General features: G+C 41.4%; 1 protein-coding gene across 2 annotated transcripts in view; it reads right to left on the bottom strand.

Moving 5' to 3' along the window:
- The window catches only part of MGAT4B (alpha-1,3-mannosyl-glycoprotein 4-beta-N-acetylglucosaminyltransferase B), a 127,208-nt gene extending 114,618 nt beyond the window's left edge, over positions 1-12,590 (bottom strand). The window contains exon 1 of one of the 2 annotated variants that reach the window (XM_063292237.1): positions 12,506-12,590. Coding sequence is in view for 1 of the 2 variants with exons in the window: in XM_063292236.1 (XP_063148306.1) it covers positions 11,622-11,718 (97 nt within the window). In the remaining variant the exon portion in view is untranslated. Of the gene's footprint in view, positions 1-11,621; positions 12,029-12,505 lie in introns of those variants that run through there. The other variant, XM_063292236.1, reaches the window with a different exon arrangement.
- Between the last annotated feature and the right edge of the window lie 7,854 nt (positions 12,591-20,444).

The following is a 20,444-nucleotide window of genomic DNA, read 5'->3' as shown; positions in this document are numbered from 1 at the left end:
TGACACAGTAGGGCAGCCTCTTCCAACCTGATTATGCTAGGATGATGGGAGTTGTCGTCAATCACATCTGACAATGCATTCAAGAAGGCTGTCCTAGGACACTGAAGAGTGATAGAAACACATGATGGAGATTGTTTGACCTGTCCTACTGATGCCACACCTGAATAGCTTTGCCTCGATTAGGAAGCCCATTATGTAAATAATTTTAAGCAATTCCAGATTCCTCAGACTCTTTGGATAGTTGTGCTTCTGACCAGAGGGTAGAGGGAGTGTTCAGTGTAGATGTGAAACAACAAAATATCAGGACATAAGCAGGATTTGTATAAATGTCTGCTATTGTTATTAAAGTGAAATGGGGAGACTATTCAGCTTCTCTTTCAGTTGGGACTAGTAGAGTTTACTTTTGTTGCCTTTCCTACACTTCCCCAGCCTCTTATGATCCTCTTTTTCTCATGCCTCAAGCTCATAATCCATAACTATGAGAAACACACATATAAAACTTACAGGCAGCGTTTTTAGCAATGCACTGAATCACAAACCAGCTAATCACATTTTTGCCTGCCAAGCTGTGCAAACCAGCCCTGGTAAGGGTCGTTGTTCAGTGGCTGTGCTTATGCCAGACACTTAATCAAGTCAGATCTAGCAATGCATTCATACAGTAGGATAAGTTTGGTTAGCATTACTTTTTTTTTAAGCTTAGTGTGTTGGTTTGAGCTCCGTCTGTTTAGTTAGTTTATTCAATATATTCAATATATTGCAGAAACACAGAGAATGGGTTAGTTCAGTAACCAGGTTAAGCACATTGGATAAATGCAGCTTGCATATAATGGGAATGCGGGTAATTGGGCAGATTAGATCATGGCACAAAATAGTTCCTTGCAATCAAAAAAGACAATATCCCAGAAGAAGACAATGGGAAACTGCTTCCACACTGTTGCTACAAACATATTCATGAAATCATAAGTTGCTGAGCCAATTCTAAGGAGTTTTTATTTTACTTTAATGTCATTTGGATGGAAATAGAATAGGCAAACATCTTTCTCTCTGTCACTGGTTAATCCACTACGATCCATGTGGACTTCATTGTGTCATAGACCAGGACTGAATTTCATATATAACTGCACCAGAAAGGAAAACCTGGAGTATCACAGATTACCATTATACAGTGGCAAAGACCTCTTTCATAGACCAACAGAAGAAGCAGAGCAGCCATGCTTCCTCTGTTACCTGCTCCAAATACTTTCTTGCCAACTGCCCAAACAATGACAAGTAAGTCTTCTCATGAAACTCCATTCTCTAATTGCACAAGCAGCAGAATACACTTCTCCAAACGACATTCTCTAATTGCACAAGCAGCAGAATACACACCAGGCTTGTTGGAGTATATACATAAAAACTGAATTACAACTCCTTTAACAACAGTAATGTCTTCAGAATTGACAGGGGCTTAGAACTTTTTCAACCATAAACTGGTACTGGACCAATGTCAAAGTTACCTATTTTCTATCTTGTTTCCATGCTGGTTACTCTGTATCTTGCCTATAAATATCAAACCAATTCTTTCTGATGGACTACCTCTACAGTACTCACTCCTCCGTCTTAACTATGTCTGCTTGTCTTCCCAGCTCTACAATCCATAATTCAAGCAACAAGTGCTCCACAGCCTCACCCATACCATTGACTTGTGACTCCTCTGTAAGCTTTAGTTACAAGCTAGAGGTATGGATTATTTTGGCAGCTCTCATTTCCATGTTGCCTCAATTACTGGAATATATATTTTTTTTAAATAACTTGCTGATAAAAGTATTGTCTTCCAAACTTTGTCAACACATAATATGCAATCTCTAATGTTTCATACCAAGTTGCAAAAATGCTAACTAGTAGATATACAAATCTTACAATATAAAGCTCATAAAGGAATGTTAAAATTTATTATGTATTTCAGCTTTCATACCTTATGTCAAGATTCTTATAATGGCATACTTGCCTCCCCCTCCCAAATACTGCAAAATAAAGGGCAATATCTCAGTTAATTTTAGTTTGTCCCTACCATATGTTTAGGCTCGCACATTCTTTTTTTTTATTAGACGCAACTTAATTCTTGTGATAATTGTTTTGAACTATTTAATTTGCAGTGACTAGCAGAACTCATATTCAAATCCACACTCAGGACATCTACAAGACCAGCTTGCCACCACATCAGTGGTCGTTGTACCACTGCCACTGACCATTTCTTGAGAGCAAGAATGCATGAGGTCATCCTTTATCTGCTCCCAGGGAAGGCAACCTCCACCTGCCTTTTCCTGCTACCTAGGTTTTCCAATTTGTGCCAGTTCAAGTACTGCTGTCTAGTTTGTCTGCTTCATTTCACTGCAGGCAAATTGCTTCACTCCAAGCAGCTACTGTGCAGGAACACCCCATCTCTCCAGTGGCTGATCCCTGCCCTCCACAGTCAAGTTTTTTAAAAATAACTTCACCAGTAGAATGGTAAAAAGCTGGACTTTTTTGTTTTGCAAGTTCACTGAGAAAACAGTGAAATGAGGGAGCTGTCTTTTTTTTAGAAAAATGTGAAATTTGCAAGAGTTCTGCCACTTTCTTCTCCTAGTCTAACCCCCCCCCCCAAGTTGTCTTTGCTTTCTTTCTGTTTTTTAACTACCTGAGGAAGAGTAAATAAGCAGAAGAATCCACCAATTAGGAGCAGTCATAAACACAGTCCAAAGGACACATCATGCTGTTAATGTGGCCAAAGTGGAGGACGGGGTGAAAGTAGGAACAGACTTTCTTTAGCTGGGTTCTTTTCCAGGGATCAAGAAGCTGAAGGCTGCAATGTAGAAAACCCCTCAGTCATAAAGTTACCTGGGTAACTTGTGGCCAGTCACTAGCTTTCAGCGTACCTACTTTACATTACCCAACCTTGTTTGTTAGAAGAACATTTAGAGGAAGAAAGTACTCTATATGACAACTTCAGTTTCTAGAGGAAAGGTGGGGTATGACTACAACAAACAAATAACTAAATAAACAATTCAATATTTACCTAAGTATATAAATTAGAGTTCTGTTATTTGAAAATACTTCAGCAAAGGATCGTTACCTTGTCGTGGTGCTGGAGCTTGAGCACCTCAATGATGCCATGAGCTAAACCGTGAAGGGCCACCCAAGACGGGAAGGTCATGACAGAGAGGTCAGACTAAATGCGATCCCTGGGGAAGGTAATGGCAACCCACCCCAGTATTCTTGCCGTGAAAACTAAATGGATCGGTACAACCAGAGATATGTCGGTATACCATCGGAAGGTGAGACCCCCAGGTCGGAAGATGGTCAAAATGCTACTGGGGAGGAACAGAGGATGAGCTCAACTAGCCCCAGACGTGATGACGCAGCTAGCTCAAAGCCGAAAGGACGGTTAGCGGCCGACGGTGCTGGTGGTGAACGGCGAATCCGATGTTCTAAGGATCAACACACCATCGGAACCTGGAATGTAAGATCTATGAGCCAGGGCAAATTGGATGTGGTTATTGGTGAGATGACAAGATTAAAGATAGACATTCTGGGCGTCAGTGAACTGAAATGGACTGGAATGGGCCACTTCACATCAACTGACCACCAGATCTACTACTGCGGACAAGAGGACCACAGAAGAAATGGAGTAGCCTTCATAATTAATAGTAAAGTGGCTAAAGCAGTGCTTGGATACAACCCAAAAAATGACAGAATGATCTCAATTCGAATTCAGGGCAAGCCATCTAACACCACAGTGATCCAAATATACGCCCCAACCACAAATGCTGAAGAAGCTGAAGTAGAGCAGTTCTATGAGGATCTGCAGCACCTACTGGACAACACGCCTAAAAGAGATGTTATTTTCATCACAGGAGACTGGAATGCTAAGGTGGGCAGCCAAATGACACCTCGAATTACAGGTAAGTATGGCCTGGGAGAACAAAACGAAGCAGGACACAGGCTGATAGAATTTTGCCAAGACAATTCACTCTGCATAACAAACACTCTCTTCCAACAACCTAAGAGACGGCTTTATACATGGACTTCACCAGATGGACAACACCGAAATCAGATTGATTACATCCTTTGCAGCCAAAGGTGGCGGACATCTGTACAGTCGGTAAAAACAAGGCCTGGAGCTGACTGTAGTTCAGATCATGAACTTCTTCTTGCACAATTTAGGATCAGACTAAAGAGATTAGGGAAGACCCACAGATCAGCTAGATATGAGCTCACTAATATTCCTAAGGAATATGCAGTGGAGGTGAAGAATCGATTTAAGGGACTGGACTTAGTAGATAGGGTCCCGGAAGAACTATGGACAGAAGTTGGCAGCATTGTTCAGGAGGCGGCAACAAAATACATCCCAAAGAAAGAGAAAACCAAGAAGGCAAAATGGCTGTCTGCTGAGACACTAGAAGTAGCCCAAGGAAAGCAAAAGGCAACAGTGATAGGGGGAGATATGCCCAATTAAATGCAAAATTCCAGAGGTTAGCCAGAAGAGATAAGGAATTATTTTTAAACAAGCAATGCGCAGAAGTGGAAGAAGACAATAGAATAGGAAGGACAAGAGACCTCTTCCAGAAAATTAGAAACATTGGAGGTAAATTCCAGGCAAAAATGGGTATGATCAAAAACAAAGATGGCAAGGACCTAACAGAAGAAGAAGAGATCAAGAAGAGGTGGCAAGAATATACAGAAGACCTGTATAGGAAGGATAACAATATCGGGGATAGCTTTGACAGTGTGGTCGGTGAGCTAGAGCCAGACATCCTGAAGAGTGAGGTTGAGTGGGCCTTAAGAAGCATTGCTAATAACAAGGCAACAGGAGACGACGGCATCCCAGCTGAACTGTTCAAAATCTTGCAAGATGATGCTGTCAAGGTAATGCATGCTATATGCCAGCAAATTTGGAAAACACAAGAATGGCCATCAGACTGGAAAAAATCAACTTATATCCCCATACCAAAAAAGGGAAACACTAAAGAATGTTCAAACTATCGAACAGTGGCACTCATTTCACATGCCAGTAAGGTAATGCTCAAGATCCTGCAAGGTAGACTTCAGCAATTCATTGAGCGAGAATTGCCAGATGTACAAGCTGGGTTTAGAAAAGGCAGAGGAACTAGAGACCAAATTGCCAATATCCGCTGGATAATGGAAAAAGCCAGGGAGTTTCAGAAAAACATCTATTTCTGTTTTATTGACTATTCTAAAGCCTTTGACTGTGTGGACCATAACAAATTGTGGCAAGTTCTTAGTGGTATGGGGATACCAAGTCATCTTGTATGCCTCCTGAAGAATCTGTATAACGACCAAGTAGCAACAGTAAGAACAGACCACGGAACAACGGACTGGTTTAAGATTGGGAAAGGAGTACGGCAGGGCTGTATACTCTCACCCTACCTATTCAACTTGTATGCAGAACACATCATGCGACAAGCTGGCCTTGAGGAATCCAAGGCTGGAGTTAAAATCTCTGGAAGAAACATTAACAATCTCAGATATGCAGATGATACCACTTTGATGGCTGAAAGTGAAGAGGAACTGAGGAGCCTTATGATGAAGGTGAAAGAAGAAAGTGCAAAAGCTGGTTTGCAGCTAAACCTCAAAAAAACCAAGATTATGGCAACCAGCTTGATTGATAACTGGCAAATAGAGGGAGAAAATGTAGAAGCAGTGAAAGACTTTGTATTCCTAGGTGCAAAGATTACTGCAGATGCTGACTGCAGTCAGGAAATCAGAAGACGCTTAATCCTTGGAAGAAGAGCAATGACAAATCTCGATAAAATAGTTAAGAGCAGAGACATCACACTGACGACAAAGGTCCGCGTAGTTAAAGCAATGGTGTTCCCTGTAGTAACATATGGCTGCGAGAGCTGGACCATAAGGAAGGCTGAGCGAAGGAAGATCGATGCTTTTGAACTGTGGTGTTGGAGGAAAATTCTGAGAGTGCCTTGGACTGCAAGAAAATCCAACCAGTCCATCCTCCAGGAAATAAAGCCAGACTGCTCACTTGAGGGAATGATATTAAAGGCAAAACTGAAATACTTTGGCCACATCATGAGAAGACAGGACACCCTGGAGAAGATGCTGATGCTAGGGAGAGTGGAAGGCAAAAGGAAGAGGGGCCGACCAAGGGCAAGATGGATGGATGATATTCTAGAGGTGACGGACTCGTCCCTGGGGGAGCTGGGGGTGCTGACGACCGACAGGAAGCTCTGGCGTGGGCTGGTCCATGAAGTCACGAAGAGTCGGAAGCGACTAAACGAATAAACAACAACAATTTGAAAATAAGTAACATGCATATTTTCCTCAGATATAAAGAAAAAAACTGAAAGATTTACAACTCTAAATAACAAAGGGAGAGTAATACAAGAATCTGTCATTTTACTGCATGAAACGATTAACAATTAAACAGCAAGAATAAACTGCAAAAAGATTGTTTTCATTTCAGTTCAATTCATATAGTGTTACCTAAGTGTCATTTCTTTTTTAAATAGAAAATTTCATGTCATTGTCTTTTGCAATCTGAGTACATGTTTTACAGAACACATTGGGGTTACTATACATCTCTGCATTCTATTTTATCTTACTTTTTATCCTTTATTTTATCTTACTATATTGTATCTATCTTATATCACAGTAGCCTATTTCATCTCATTTTATTGTATCTATTTCATTTTATTGTATCCTAATGCGGCTGATGCCTATGCTTTGATATGGTTAATTGACTAATCAATAAAGTGTACTCTTACTGTCTTCTGCATCATTGCACACAGAGGCACAAATCAGTTTTCTCTGGTGTTTAAAAGAATAGAGGGACAAAGCAGGGCACATATAAATGTTTTCAAGGCCTAGATAGCAATAGCCAGTTACTGTTAGACATTTCTCTACTGATATCACTCTCCAAATCTGTTTATCTAAAGCTCTGTAGGGAGAAGGTTTTAATGGGATTTATACCACAGCTGAAAGAACCTTTTAGTTGATGAGTAATGCAAGGGAAGCAAGGAAGGGCATCCCCAAGCCCAAACGCATTATGCAGCAGTAACAAAGACACATTGTTTAAATGGGTAGGGGGAAGTAAAATAGCCTCCAGACAGATGGATGATATGGCCCTAATGACTTCTAAAATGTAGAAACTAGCAGCCAAGGTAGAGGCACTAAGTTAATAAAGAAGCTAAGCAGTAGGCAAAGCACAATATCCATTAGCTTTGCCAGAATGATACCCATTGACAGGAAGGACTACTTTTTAAGTAGTTTGACTGAGGCTAGGCTTAGGCTTCAGACCTAACCCTCAGAACAGCTCTATTAATATTCATTTAAAAGGTCTTGTTTTGTAGGATCACAGTAATAGCATAATGCTCAATAAAAAGGCAAAGCTGGAGAAAATCACTGGATGGGTTCAACAACCAAATATTGCTTAAGCCACTTGCCCAATACTTTATTGAGTTAAACCACTCTCCACCCCTCCTATGTCTGTGCAAAACAATACAACCCTAAAATCTGTTCTCCCCATGGCCAGTCCCTATCCTGTGATGTCTGTAGTGAATCCCTGCCAAATTCTGTTGACCTGATTTGCAGGTGCAGTTGTTATAAGCAAAGTGATTGGCCTTTTTCTTTCAACTTTGCTCCCAGTTACCAGACCTCAAGCCAAGTATTATAGATTTTACATACCTTGAAGCTATGGTAGGATAGTGTCAGTTTTCAGTGGAAACACTACTTTTAGGCTGGTGGATGAAGTTATGACTGAAGATGAGTACAATATCCTGCAGTCAAAGGGCGAAACAGGTTTCTAAGGGATGATTATGTACCATGGTAAACTGGAAGTCTAGACCTTAAAGTGATGGAGGAATTCAGCTTATATAAGTATCCTTTAGAGGGGACGCGGTGGCTCTGGGGGTTAAACCGCTGAGCTGCCGAGCTTGCTGATCGGAAGGTCAGTGGTTCGAATCCGCGTGACGGGGTGAGCTCCCGTTGCTAGTCCCAGCTCCTGCTCACCTAGCAGTTCGAAAACATGCAAATGTGAGTAGATTAATAGGTACCGCTTCGGCGGGCAGGTAACAGCGTTCCATGTAGTCATGCCGGCCACATGACAACAGAAGTGTCTACAGACAAACGCCGGCTCTTCGGCTTTGAAACGGAGATGAGCACCGCCCCCTAGAGTCGGGCACGACTGGACTTAATGTCAAGGGAAACCTTTACCTTTACCTAAGTATCCTTTACCTAATATAAAAATTGCCAGTGTAGCAATGAAGAACAGATTATCATCAAGACCTCTTTTGTATATTAATGCTACTTGAGAAGAGGGGCAGCGGGTAAAAACAAGTTAAACTGGGACATTTTAACGTGAAAATAATCCCTAAAACCCTTATTTGAAGGAATAACAACAGAAATTACTGCTGGAAAATGCAAGGTGGAACTTAAGAGGCCAAGTCAACTTTGCATGGATTAAAGCTGTGTAGCCCATCAGATCTGAAAGCAAAAAAGTACTTCTAAACGCAAGGAGGTGCACACACAGCACCTGTCTGAAACTGCTTCAGCCAAACACAACTTTTCCTGGAATCAGCTATGAAAGGTAGCCATGCAATCCCAGAAAAAGAGGGAGGTGGTTTAAGAAATTCAGATAGGTGTATCCTGAAATACCTTTCTGCCTTCAAAGGCAAAGTACTGTACAGTACAGCTCTAGTACGTGTGCACATGTGTGGTGCACTGCTTTTATATAAATTTATGTTTTACAATATTGATTTGGGAATGAGATTCATATCATTCTCTGTTAAAATCCATAACAACAATTACTGTACATGAAGGAAGTGAAAGAAAAAAAACTATTTTTTCTTGAGTTGATAGAAATCTACCAGTCTTGAGAGATCCTAGGTATCTCCTACTTTGAAAAACACTGCTTCCTAAAGGCAAATTTGTCCTTTGACTCTGTACAGGCTTTTCCAACTCTCTTATCATCCAACTCTCTTATCATAACAGATGAGAGATAACACGTAGCTGTCAACTTGGTGTCTGTATATTTGCATACGTTCATGCCAAATTCAATAAGAAAATGAATTTTCACAATCAGCTTAATATTTCACGTAGAATGTTAAGGATATTAATATTCATGTAGAACATCAAGGACATTGATAGGAAAATTGATAGAAAATGTATTCCTTCTATGCCATTTTAACTTTCTGTGCTAAAAAACCACACTGAAAAATTACAATTTCATAATTCTAATAAAAAACTTGTATTTGTTTCTCTAGATAGATTATCCCCTAGGTTATTTGGCATTCAGTATTTAGATGATTCTCCTGAACTAAAAGTGAGGTATTTGAGAACATTGCAGCTCCCTTGTAAAGCTTACTGTCCCAGAATAAGTAAGCCACATAAAAGGGCAATATTACAAAGCCCATTATTTAAATTTCATAGCTAGCAGATAAATAATTTCAAGATTCTGATGCAAATCAACTGTTAAAAGTTGTATTTTGATAGTCAACTGATATTTGTCTTAAAAATTCTTGGGAGTTAAGGTATCAACAGTGTAGGATTTTTTTTTTGACAATATTGTAGTGCTAACAACAATGGCACGGCATCCCTATCAAGAACCGATACTGAGTTTATGGTGGCACAGTGACATGGGTGACTAAACGAGTTGTGCTGGCAGTAGATATGAGTTCTAACTGTGTGCAATACAGGACCATCATATGGAGGTCAGAGACACAGGAGGAAGAGATCAAGAATTAAGGGGCTTGATTCGAGCTAAGGTCACACAACATTCTAAGGCATTTTTTACTATCTCTAGAGCAGTGTTTCTCGACTTTGGCAACTTTTGAGATACGCGGACTTCAACTCCCAGAATTCTGGGAACTGAAGTCCACATATCTTCAAATTGCAAAGGTTGAGAAACACTGCTCTAGGATGATATGTTAGCACTAATTTCATTATTTGTGTTCTCCATTGACGTTCTCAGCTTTCTGTTATTAGGGACCACAGGAACAACAGGTACAAACTTTTGCACGAATCTTTATCCAGTACATCATCAGTGCAAGTAAATCTTTGCACCACCACATTCATAAATATCTATGGAATCAGAGTGCTCAGCAACACCACAATTTAGTGGGAAAGTTATTTATCCAAACTCCCCCTTTCAAACCTTTCACCTGGATTTTATTTTTGTTTTATTTGTATAGGGAAGGGTAAAGATTTTTACACTAAGATTATTTAAAAAGAGGCTTTATTTTGCAATTTATTAATAGTGACTGTATTATTATTTTTTTAAAAAATGGGTATAATATTGGGGAAGGCACTGTCCTTCATGTTCCTTTATTTCAGTATACAAAAAATGCAATGTGTTGAATAGCCCTAAGAATAATAAACATGTAATAAATAATCAGAGAACACATTTTTTCATACTTCCCTAGCTTAGCCACCAGAAGCATCAGTTTTCCTATGCATGAATCTTGGAATGAAACTCCTGAACTACCATTTAACACATTTACAAGTTCTTCAAAAACTATGTGCAATGTCGCCTTTAAATCTTACTATCATGCCTCAGACATGGTGCTTTCTTATACCTGCCTTCCTTCTTAGGCCATTGCCATCAATTTGTCAAAACATATAAATAGGTAGTTTTTATTTTCTTTTTATTGCTTCAAGGAGGCTCACAATTCCAACCGATTAACACATTTCTCACAAAATATTTAAAATACATATAGACAACAGGGACAAATCTTTAAAAAGCACATTCCAGTTCAATACAGAATCATACTAATGCAAAGAAAGGGGGAAACAAAACCAAGTGCACTGGATACAGCATAAGACCCAACTGAGGGCCTTGATCTGTTCTGCTCACTTCCAGAGTGGCAGAGTTCACAGACACCCTGAACACAAAGGGAGAATCACATATTTTGCTTGGCCAAACCTGGGTAATAAAAATCCAGAGTTAAAAGGTGCACCTAAGTAAGCATCCTGTATACATGGATAAGGGTTGTAGAGGCTTTCCTAGGGAAATATTAATACAAAAATGGATACTGCCAACAGTAGAAATGGGGAGGGGTGCGGAAGAACAAGGAGAAAGCCAACTACCTGTTCCAGGGAGATAAATGTAGCTTTCTCTACATTTTCTGCCATAATTTGCAAATTAAGGAGAAGCTTGCAGTAACGGTGAGGGCGAATGTCATTGATCACCTGCTTGCACGGAGAAGTGCACAGTGGATCTCATCTCAGATCTTTTTTTTTTTTTTTAAGTATCTCCTGACCCCGTTTTGGGTCCCACGAAGGAAAACCCGAAAACGGAACGGATAAGGGAAAAGACAGCCTGAAGACAGCAATCTGTAAAAAGGGAGAGGCTGGTCGGGAGGTAGCGCGCTCCAGGCTTGGGGGTTCAATTAAAGAACTCGAAATGGGGTTCAGCAGCTAGCTGTATGCCGAGATTACATTCAAGTTCCGGTTGAGGGTGTCTCCCTCAACGGACGGGAGGAGGGACCAAGGCAGCAGGTTTCGGGGTCCCATAGGCTGGGATATTATCCTAGGTTCCCCTCCGGATGGGCCGGGGTTCTCTGCCCTCACTCGGGCCAGGCGCAGTGCGCAAGGCGGGAGCGCTCTTCCCTTCCCGCGAGCCCCTTCGTTACCTTTGTGCCCGCCGAAGGCCCCGTACCACGAAAGCGAGAAGAGCGCGCAAAGGCAGCCGAGCAGCAGCGTGAGGAAGGTGCCATTGCGGAGCCTCATGTCCTCCGTCTCCTCGGCGCTGGCTGTGGCTGGAGAGGCCGCATGTCCCGGGCTCTTCGCGGCGGCCTCAGTCTCCCGGGCCCCGGCGAGGAGCGGAGGCGGCGGCAGGGGCTGCCAGTGCCCAGGCGGGCGAGCGGGAGGGACTCACCGCCGCCCCCGCCTCCTCCTCCTCCTTCTTCGACGCCTCCGCCCGCTGCCCTCATGCACTGGCCGCGCCCCACCGGGCCGCCGGCTTTAGCGGGCAGCAAAGGCTGCTCTCCCAGTCCTTTGCCTTTCCCCGGGCCTGGAGCAGAGAGAGGGCTGCTGTGCCGCCTCTGCCGCCGCCTCTGCCGCCGCCGCCGCCAGGGAAGGGAAGGGAAGGGGCGGAGGTGGTACCATCGTGTTAAAGGAGCCGCGCGCGCGCCTTTCTCCTGGCAGCCTGCTTGCTGCCAACAGCGGCAGACACGTGCAAGCCATCGCGGGTGCGCCGGCTAGTTGGTCTGTGGGGTGAGACAGAATAGCGACCGGCTGCTGGCGACGATCTTGAGAAAGGAAACTAGGCGGACAAAGCCGTTGCTGGACTACAAACTCCATATCCAAAGATCGGGTCAACTGAGGAGCACTAGGGCCCCTTAGGATGGACAGAAAGAATCCGCGACTCGCCGAACGCTGAAGGTGCCGGCGGGACCACGTTTGAAACGACAACACACTCCTGGTTCACACGAACATGTTAATCACTTGGTTTTCGCAATACCAGGCGGGGATTTACACTTGCTAATGGAACATGACTGCCACGGAAATCGCTTACCGAACTTTTGAATTGTCTCAAACGCCGTGGTTTTCCAGGAGTAAGTCCACAGTTTCCGTTTCCAGAAGTGCGGAGTCAGAAATCAAATCAGGCGAATGCGTGAGCCAGTTCTCAGCAAGGGGCACCGGCTGGGAGCCTATTCACAGTGTTGAGTTGAAACATTTCAGGTAGCTTTTCCCACCCTTTCTCCACAGTGGTGTCTTCAACATGCTGGCTAGGGAATTACAAGGTCTGAAGTCATATCTGAAGGCCACCAGGTCAGGAAAGCTAGTTTAGATATTCATATTTCAAGTTTACGAATGGGTTCAGTTCAGGGCAGACCACAAGAATGAATCTTGACCTTTGGGGGAAATGGCCATATTTGGATTCTTGGATTTAAGGAAAATTAAAGTGAGGAAAACTGCAAAAGAAAGCAGAGGTTGGTAAATTCAGAACACGCATCCCATGACAGGAGGAGCTATGGGGGGAAAGCTTGGGTGGGAATTCTTGAAAAAGGAAATATTAAAATATAATAGCAATGAGGGGGAAAAGTGAAAGACAGCAGAAGTACCCAGTGTGGTCATACCACAAAAGATCAGTAATGATCTGAAAACAAAAAACAAGTACAGGAGGTGGAAAAAGCAAAGAAAAATACTCAGTAGGACTGCACAAAACTTCAGAGGGTGGTTTGCTTTAACAAAGGTTTGTGTAAAGTATCCTTTTGAAGTTGTTTCACAAGCAACAACTTGTGAAGCGGCTGGGAAAGAACTTAGACATAAACAACAAAGAGATAGGAGGGGGAGTCCATTGTAAGGTGACTGTCTATAAATGGCAACTAAATCCAGGTGGCAAGAAATATTTGAACATACTTTAAGACAGTGATTATTAGATGTCAACATGAATTTATCAAGAACAGGTTTTGTCAGACTTTTATTTCACTTCTATTAAATAATTTCCAATTTAAAAATGAGGGAATGCTGTAGAGATAAAATACTTTGATACCCCATAGACATAGATTTTGTACGGTCAAGTATAATGAAATATGGGACTCATTTATACAAAATACAGTAGGTTAATACACAATAGTCATATAAATGTATTAGAAATATGTATATATGCATTTGAATAATATTTACATTAGAAAAAAGTATATAGATTTGTAACTATAACAATATACTATGACAAGTTTTTTTTTCCTTTGTTATATTTCTTCACTTTTTGTAATAGCACTTTTTAATGTTTTTTTCTTGATAGTGTATGTATCTTAATATTATTTTTTGTTTTTTTGTTTTTTTCTGTTATTAATTAAAAAGCAATAAAATTTATAAAAAATGCAACGTATTTGACAAAGTACCTGATGAATTCTGATTGGTGAGCTCAGTAAATGTCTGGTTGGATGGCATGACGATGAAATGGATTAAAGGATACAAAGTGACTCAAAAATCACATTCAAACAGTGTCCATCAACACTTCCTCATCAAATTGGAGGGAGGTATGAAGAGAAATGCTACAAAGTTCAGTCCGGGATTCAGTATTTTTAATAATTAAGAATGGAGGATCTGTTTATTAAATTTGCAGATGACACAAAATTGGTGAGATAGCTAAAAAAACCAAATAAAATGTAATATGATCTTGATAGATAGAGAAATGGGTGAAAATAACAGATGAATTAACACAGGGAAAAATGCAATGTTCTTAAGAACAGAAATCAAATGCACAAGTATGGAACAGGGAAGATCTGACTTGACAGTAGCACTTGTGAAAAAGATCTTGGAATGATGAATTACAAACTGAATATGAGTCAGCAGTATAGCTACAAAAAAAGTTGATGCAGTATTAAGTTGCATTAACAGAAGTAAAGTTTTCAAACCACAGGAAGCAACTGTTTAAATTTATTTTGCATTGTTAAACCCCACTCTGAGAATTGTGTCCAGTTCTAGATGCTACACTGTAAGAAAGTTTCAGTCAAACTGGGATAGGTGTAGAAAAGGGCAAGGATGATTAGGGGAGTGGAAACTTAAGTCACATGAAGAACTGAGAATTATTAGCCATGAGAAAGGAAGACTGAAGGAAGCACTATTCAGGTACTTGAATACTGTTAAGTACCTGAAAGGATGTGACACAGAAGGTCAGGATTTCTTCTGTTACCCAAAGTGCAGATAACTCAGAGTATCAAATGACTGGAAAGTAGATTTTTTTGATTGCTACAGAAAATGTCTAAACCAGTAAGAACAGTACAACAGTTGAACCAATAATGCCAAGAGATGGTGAGATGCCCCTCACTTAAGTGTTCAAGCAGAGACTAGGCAATCATCTATGAAGGGTGCTTTTATTTGGATTTCTACACAGAGAAGGTTGGATTCAGTGGCCAACATATCCTCTTTAATGGTATGATTCCATGAGAGTTTACTTCTCTGCCATGCTTTTTCTGCTAAATAATGATCTTAAAAGGCTGTTCTCCATACCAGTCATTGGCACTGGTATAAGGATGAGCAAGAGTGTTATCTAAGTTAGGTCAAAATTGGTTCTCACTGTAATTTGCAATGCTCTACGCTAAGAGCTGAAGGAATGGGAGCAGAATACAGTTTCTCCACAGGCAGAAACCCAGCTTTACCTGATAAATTCCCATGGGACAGCATGGAGTGGAAGCCAGCCCTGCTGTCCACATTGGCCACTGCAAACCCCATAGCTACTCTGGGCTGTTATTCTTTTTGCCTGAAGCTAGTGAAGGTATATCCTCAGCTGAGCAGCTAGGTTATTAATCTAACGATTAATCCACATGAATCAGACCAAACTGGCTAGGTTCTGAAGATGAGGCTCTGTGTAATTAAAACTAACCATATTTACAAATGGTAGCTTTTCACTGGAATGGTTTAGTTACTATTTCACTGGAATGGTCCAGTTACCATTTATGATGTAGCCATAACATTTCGACTAATCCCAAATATTTACATTAAATACCATGGGTCTTCTTTCAAGTAAAGGCTGGTATATGTATATATACTTTTCTCAGCTGACAAGAAACTAGACAGGAAACTGTAAGAATAAATTTCTAAGGGTATGTGTGCTTTCATAAGCAGATATACTGTAGGAAAATTAAAGAAGATATTATGAAAGAATTCCAGTGACTGCTAGGAATCAAATGTTAACATCTATTTTAGTGAAATCAGTGTTTGTCTGCTTGTACCTCTTTTTTCCAGCCATACAATGTAATGGACTAGATGTTTTATTAGTTTTCCCAATGCTTACTACTGGCCACACTGTTCTCCTGAGCCCCTCATGGGACTCAGGCCAGCTATGTGGCCAGGAGGAAGCAACTGTGTAACTGTAATGGTAAGGCTGAGAGTAGCACTACTTCTCCCTCCCTCCCCCCCTCCCCCTCCCTCCCCCTCCCTCCTGCCTGCCCCAATTGCCTCTGCTTGGCAGAGAGGACGCAGCACCTGAGATCTCTCATCAATGGTAGGGCTGAAGCTGAGAGAAATTTGCCTTGATTATCTGTTTGTCTGTCTCCTAATTCGGTACTTGGTTGTATTTGCACAACTCACTGAACTATCACTACCCAATCATATTTTAACTTAGGTATTTAGTGTAGTGTGTACCCAATCACAGAATAGCTATTAAAATATGGCACAGAGCATCATACACCAGCTTAGTCTCACCATACAGTTCCATGTTCTGGTAACTTCTTGTTTAGGTTACTGTTATACATGGAGCTGTCCTGCAAATGGATTATATGGATATTTCCAGTCACAGTTCAAGGTGCTGGTTTTACTCTATAAATCCCTTCATGGCTTGAGGCCACGGTTTTTGAAGGAATGTCTCTTCCTGCCTATTCCATTATGTATCTTAAAATCATATTTGGAGGGCTTGCTCTGGGTGCTCTCCATGTTGAGATGTGGAGAGAAGTAATCTGGGAGCAGCTTTTACAGTGGTAATCCTCCAACTTTGGAATGCCTTCCCCAGCAAGGTATGTCTGTAGCATGCTTCATATATCAACGGCATAGACAGAAGAATGAATTTCACTATGAAACTTTTACTCCTGAGTGTGTAAGTGCATTTTTTAGACATTATGAGCAGCTCATCTAATTTGGCTATGATTTCCTACTGTGTGTATATCCTATATTGAGAAAAAGAATAAAAGATGAATGATGGCAATTTATTTTGTGTGTAATGGTCAAACATAAGGAAGGATTCCATAATTTTTCATCCATGACCATGCTTTCCAAGTATAGCATATAAGCCTTCATGTTGCTTTGATGCCGTCCTTGTAGACATTATTGGCAGACTCTCCATCGCTGGAGGCTTTCAAAAGAGACTTAATGATTACCAATTGGGAACTGTTTGGTGGATACCTGCATTGAATAGGTGATTGAATTGGATGAGCTATAGGTTCCTTCCAACTCATATATTCTATGATTCAGACTGAGATATGTATTGGTTCCTATGGATAGCAGGATGCCAATGTTGGCAGGCCTTCAGTTGGATACAGCAGAGCTGCAGTTATCTACTTACAAAATGGTCCCTTCAGTTTTTCTGCAGAAAATAGTAATGATAAGATTTTATAAAGTAGCTTGACAATTTCACAGTACAATAAGCATTATAATTAAAACATGGCAGGCAAAGCAAGCATGGATTCTGGAATTCTTTCCAAACCCGTAAAAATAGCTCCACTCTGGGTCACATGACCAGGAAAAAGAAGGTTGTTTTTTTAAAAAATATCAGTAGCATGCTGAACTGCTGCTAGTCTAGCCTTTCCCAAGGGGATTTTTTCCTAGAATTTTTTTCTTCAAAATCACAAAACAGATGTAGGCCATTTTCATACTCAATATTTCTTTTGCCAGCTTCTCCCCACTACACACACAAGTTTGGTTCCATTCCGTTCAGTTTTTGGAGAGTTACCCTGCTGATGGAGAGACAGAGTCCTGAGCCCCTTTACATACTTCTTCTTTTCCAATATTCTGTTGGGTTGGAAAGGGTAACAAATAAAAACCCTCTTAAGCTGAACTCAGCTCTTGGTGATTTCATGTCCATGTCCATGTCCATGGAGGTTTCTTCACAACGAGATGAAAGAGATTTGCCATTGTTTTCTTCTGCGATATTGTCTTTTTCTTCAAGGAATTACTCTGTGCCTTGAGATCTATACAGGAAATGCTATTCATAGTTAAGTTAGCCATGGTTTAATCAACCCAATTGCCTGAGTATGCATATTTCACTTGATCATTGAATTAACCCAATTTCTGGATTCATAGAATACACTGAACCCTAAACTAACTGAACAGTCTGGGTTCACTCAACATGCTAAGCCATAAAAAGTGGCATTTATCAAGCTTAGAATATTGTGTGAATGTAGCTGTTTGTCTTTCACTGGCCTGATTGTGTTGTATAAATGCAGCTGTGGAACCATTTACTATTTTGGTTGGGTTTTGGTAATCACTAGGTTAAAATATGGTTGGCAGGTCTGTGATGCAGTATCTGGTCTCAAACACAACCTATGTGTTTTTTGCAGTGTCTGTTCTCACAGTTCCATATCATGGAGCATTTGAAGATTTTTTTTCCCCTTGGTCCCAACTGAAGAAAGGGAAGGTCAATAGAGGTTCGCCATTTCATTTAAAATAATGGTAGGGAACATTAATGGTTTAGATGCTGACATTAGCTGGTTTTGTCGTTTCAGGTCTGCACTGAACACTCAGCTCTCCTTCCCGCCCCACCCTTGACGATAGCAGAACTGCCAAGTGTCAGAGGCATCTGGAACACACTGATATTGCTAAAAGTTATTTGCATGCACAGACACACAGCATGTCTAGATACTTTTTTAAAAAAAAGTTTGTTTTGCAAAAGAGAAGGCTACTAGAAATAGCCTGCTAACACAAGGGACCTGTTACTATGGTAAACGTGAACCAAGTGAGGCGAGAGAGCACAGAATAAAAACAAGCTTTGGATAATTGCATGCAACATCCCACAGCAGCCCTACAGATATAGATTAGCAAACTGCCGAAACTGCCTTCAGAGCTAAGGAGGAATTGTGATGATAATATCAGCCTCGTTCAGTTGCAGGGGAATATGGCATAGGCAAGGGGGAGGAGGAGGAGGAGGAGGAGGGAAGCACCTTCCTTGTCAGGTTTGACTAACTCTTGCTGGATGTGTGCGTGCCGTCAAGGCTGAAGACCACTTCGTCTCTTTACAGAGGAGGTTTTCCTACAGGGTGGCCTCATGTGTTCTGCCTCGTAGGCTGTACTTTACAATGCAAATAGATTAGACGAATATGCACAATTAGCTGTGAATGTAGTAGCGCTAACTTTACTTGGACATACTTTTTGCAAGCCCTAACCAGGATTAATAGCCACAAATTCAGATAAGCTTCCAATCAAGTTGCATGTGCATTTAATGCATGGCTGCCTTTCTTTTGACTTCTTTATTTCCACTGCTATAATCCCTGACTGTATTTCAGTGGAAGAAGAAACTGTAACAACCAGCTATCATAGAATCAGGGTAATACTCTTTTCTTTTCTCCCAAAATGGTTTAGTTGAGGAGGGGCACAAATATGCAATACTGTTCTGAACAGTCCTGGTGTTTCCTGGTGTTGTTTCCTGGTGCCTGCATGGACTCATCCATGCAGTTTTCTTGACCACAATATGGCAGACATTCCCTCTTCTTCCCTCTCTCTTTCTAGTCTAGCCTACAGCTCTGGTATTTCTTGATGGTCTCCCATCTAAGTATTAACCAGGTCTGATTCAATTTAGCTTTCAAGATCAGTCAAGGTCAGTTAGGTAGTGTTCCTAACAGGGTTGGCAGGAGAGAAGCAATGCAATATATATAAGGTTTGTTTCTGAAATCTAGCCAAGTATACCAAGCTTCATACACATTTGATAGAAGCCTTGATTATATAATGTGCTTCACAATGCCATCATGAAAACTGAAACTATTAGTGGACAGCTAGGACCACTGAATGGAGCAGAGCTTAATACAGTGGAGAAGCTGCGCACAGAAAAAGAATATTATCTTAAATAGCTTTAATGAGCATGTCAGCGAAACACAGGTTATTGATCTTACACACTCAGCCCTCCCAAGCATAAAAAGTCACACACTTAGACAAACTAGGTTTAAAAGTAAAAAGAGTGTTACTGATTTTATTCTTGGTTCAGTTACATCCATCTTTGGTGGAAAATGAAGATTCTTTGTTTCTTCTGTTCCCTAAACTTAATGAACTCTTAGCTCTCATAGCTGCTAAGAGCTGCGTGCAGAAAATGGGAATAATCCTTCAAGGCTCAAGCATGTGGTCATAATGGAGGGAGAGAGAGCACCATGCATGCTGCCTCCTTGGTCAGTGGAAGAAGGAGGAAGAAAGAGAGAGAGGGGAAGTGGGAGTGGCAACAAACAGCTTCCTCACACATACATATGCTAAATGAGGCATGCTGATTTGTTAACATCTCCAACAAAAACAACATGAACTATATAATTTGCACCAGTCATATAATGATGCAAATGATACACAGTACAGGTAGTCCTCCTTTAACAACCACTCATTCAGCGAGCGTTCAAAGTTATGACTGCACTGAACAAGTGGTACTACTGCTCCTCAAAGTTCTGGCCAATTCAGCACCCTGTGGTCATGTGATCACAATCTGGGTGCTTGATGACCAGCTTGCACTTATGAGGGTTACAGCATCCTGTGGTCAAGTGAGCGCCATTTGCAATCTTTCCTGCTGGCTTCCCACATGCAAAGTCAATGGGGAAGCCAGCAGGGAAGGTCACAAGTTGCTCCGGTAAGTTGCTCACACCCTCCCCCACCTGGTAGCAGCCACCCCCAACCTGGCCACACTTGTGCTGAGCCTCATGGGCCACCTGCGCACCCTCCCCCATCCGGCAGCAGCCACCTCTAGCCCTTCTACATTTGCACCATGCCTTTCGAGCCACCTATACTCCCTCCTCCACCCTGCAGTAGCTGTTCCCAGCCATCTG

This window comes from Candoia aspera, chromosome 2 (assembly GCF_035149785.1).
Source record: "Candoia aspera isolate rCanAsp1 chromosome 2, rCanAsp1.hap2, whole genome shotgun sequence".
Lineage (NCBI taxonomy): Eukaryota > Metazoa > Chordata > Lepidosauria > Squamata > Boidae > Candoia > Candoia aspera.
This window is presented reverse-complemented; position numbering and strand designations above follow the sequence as displayed.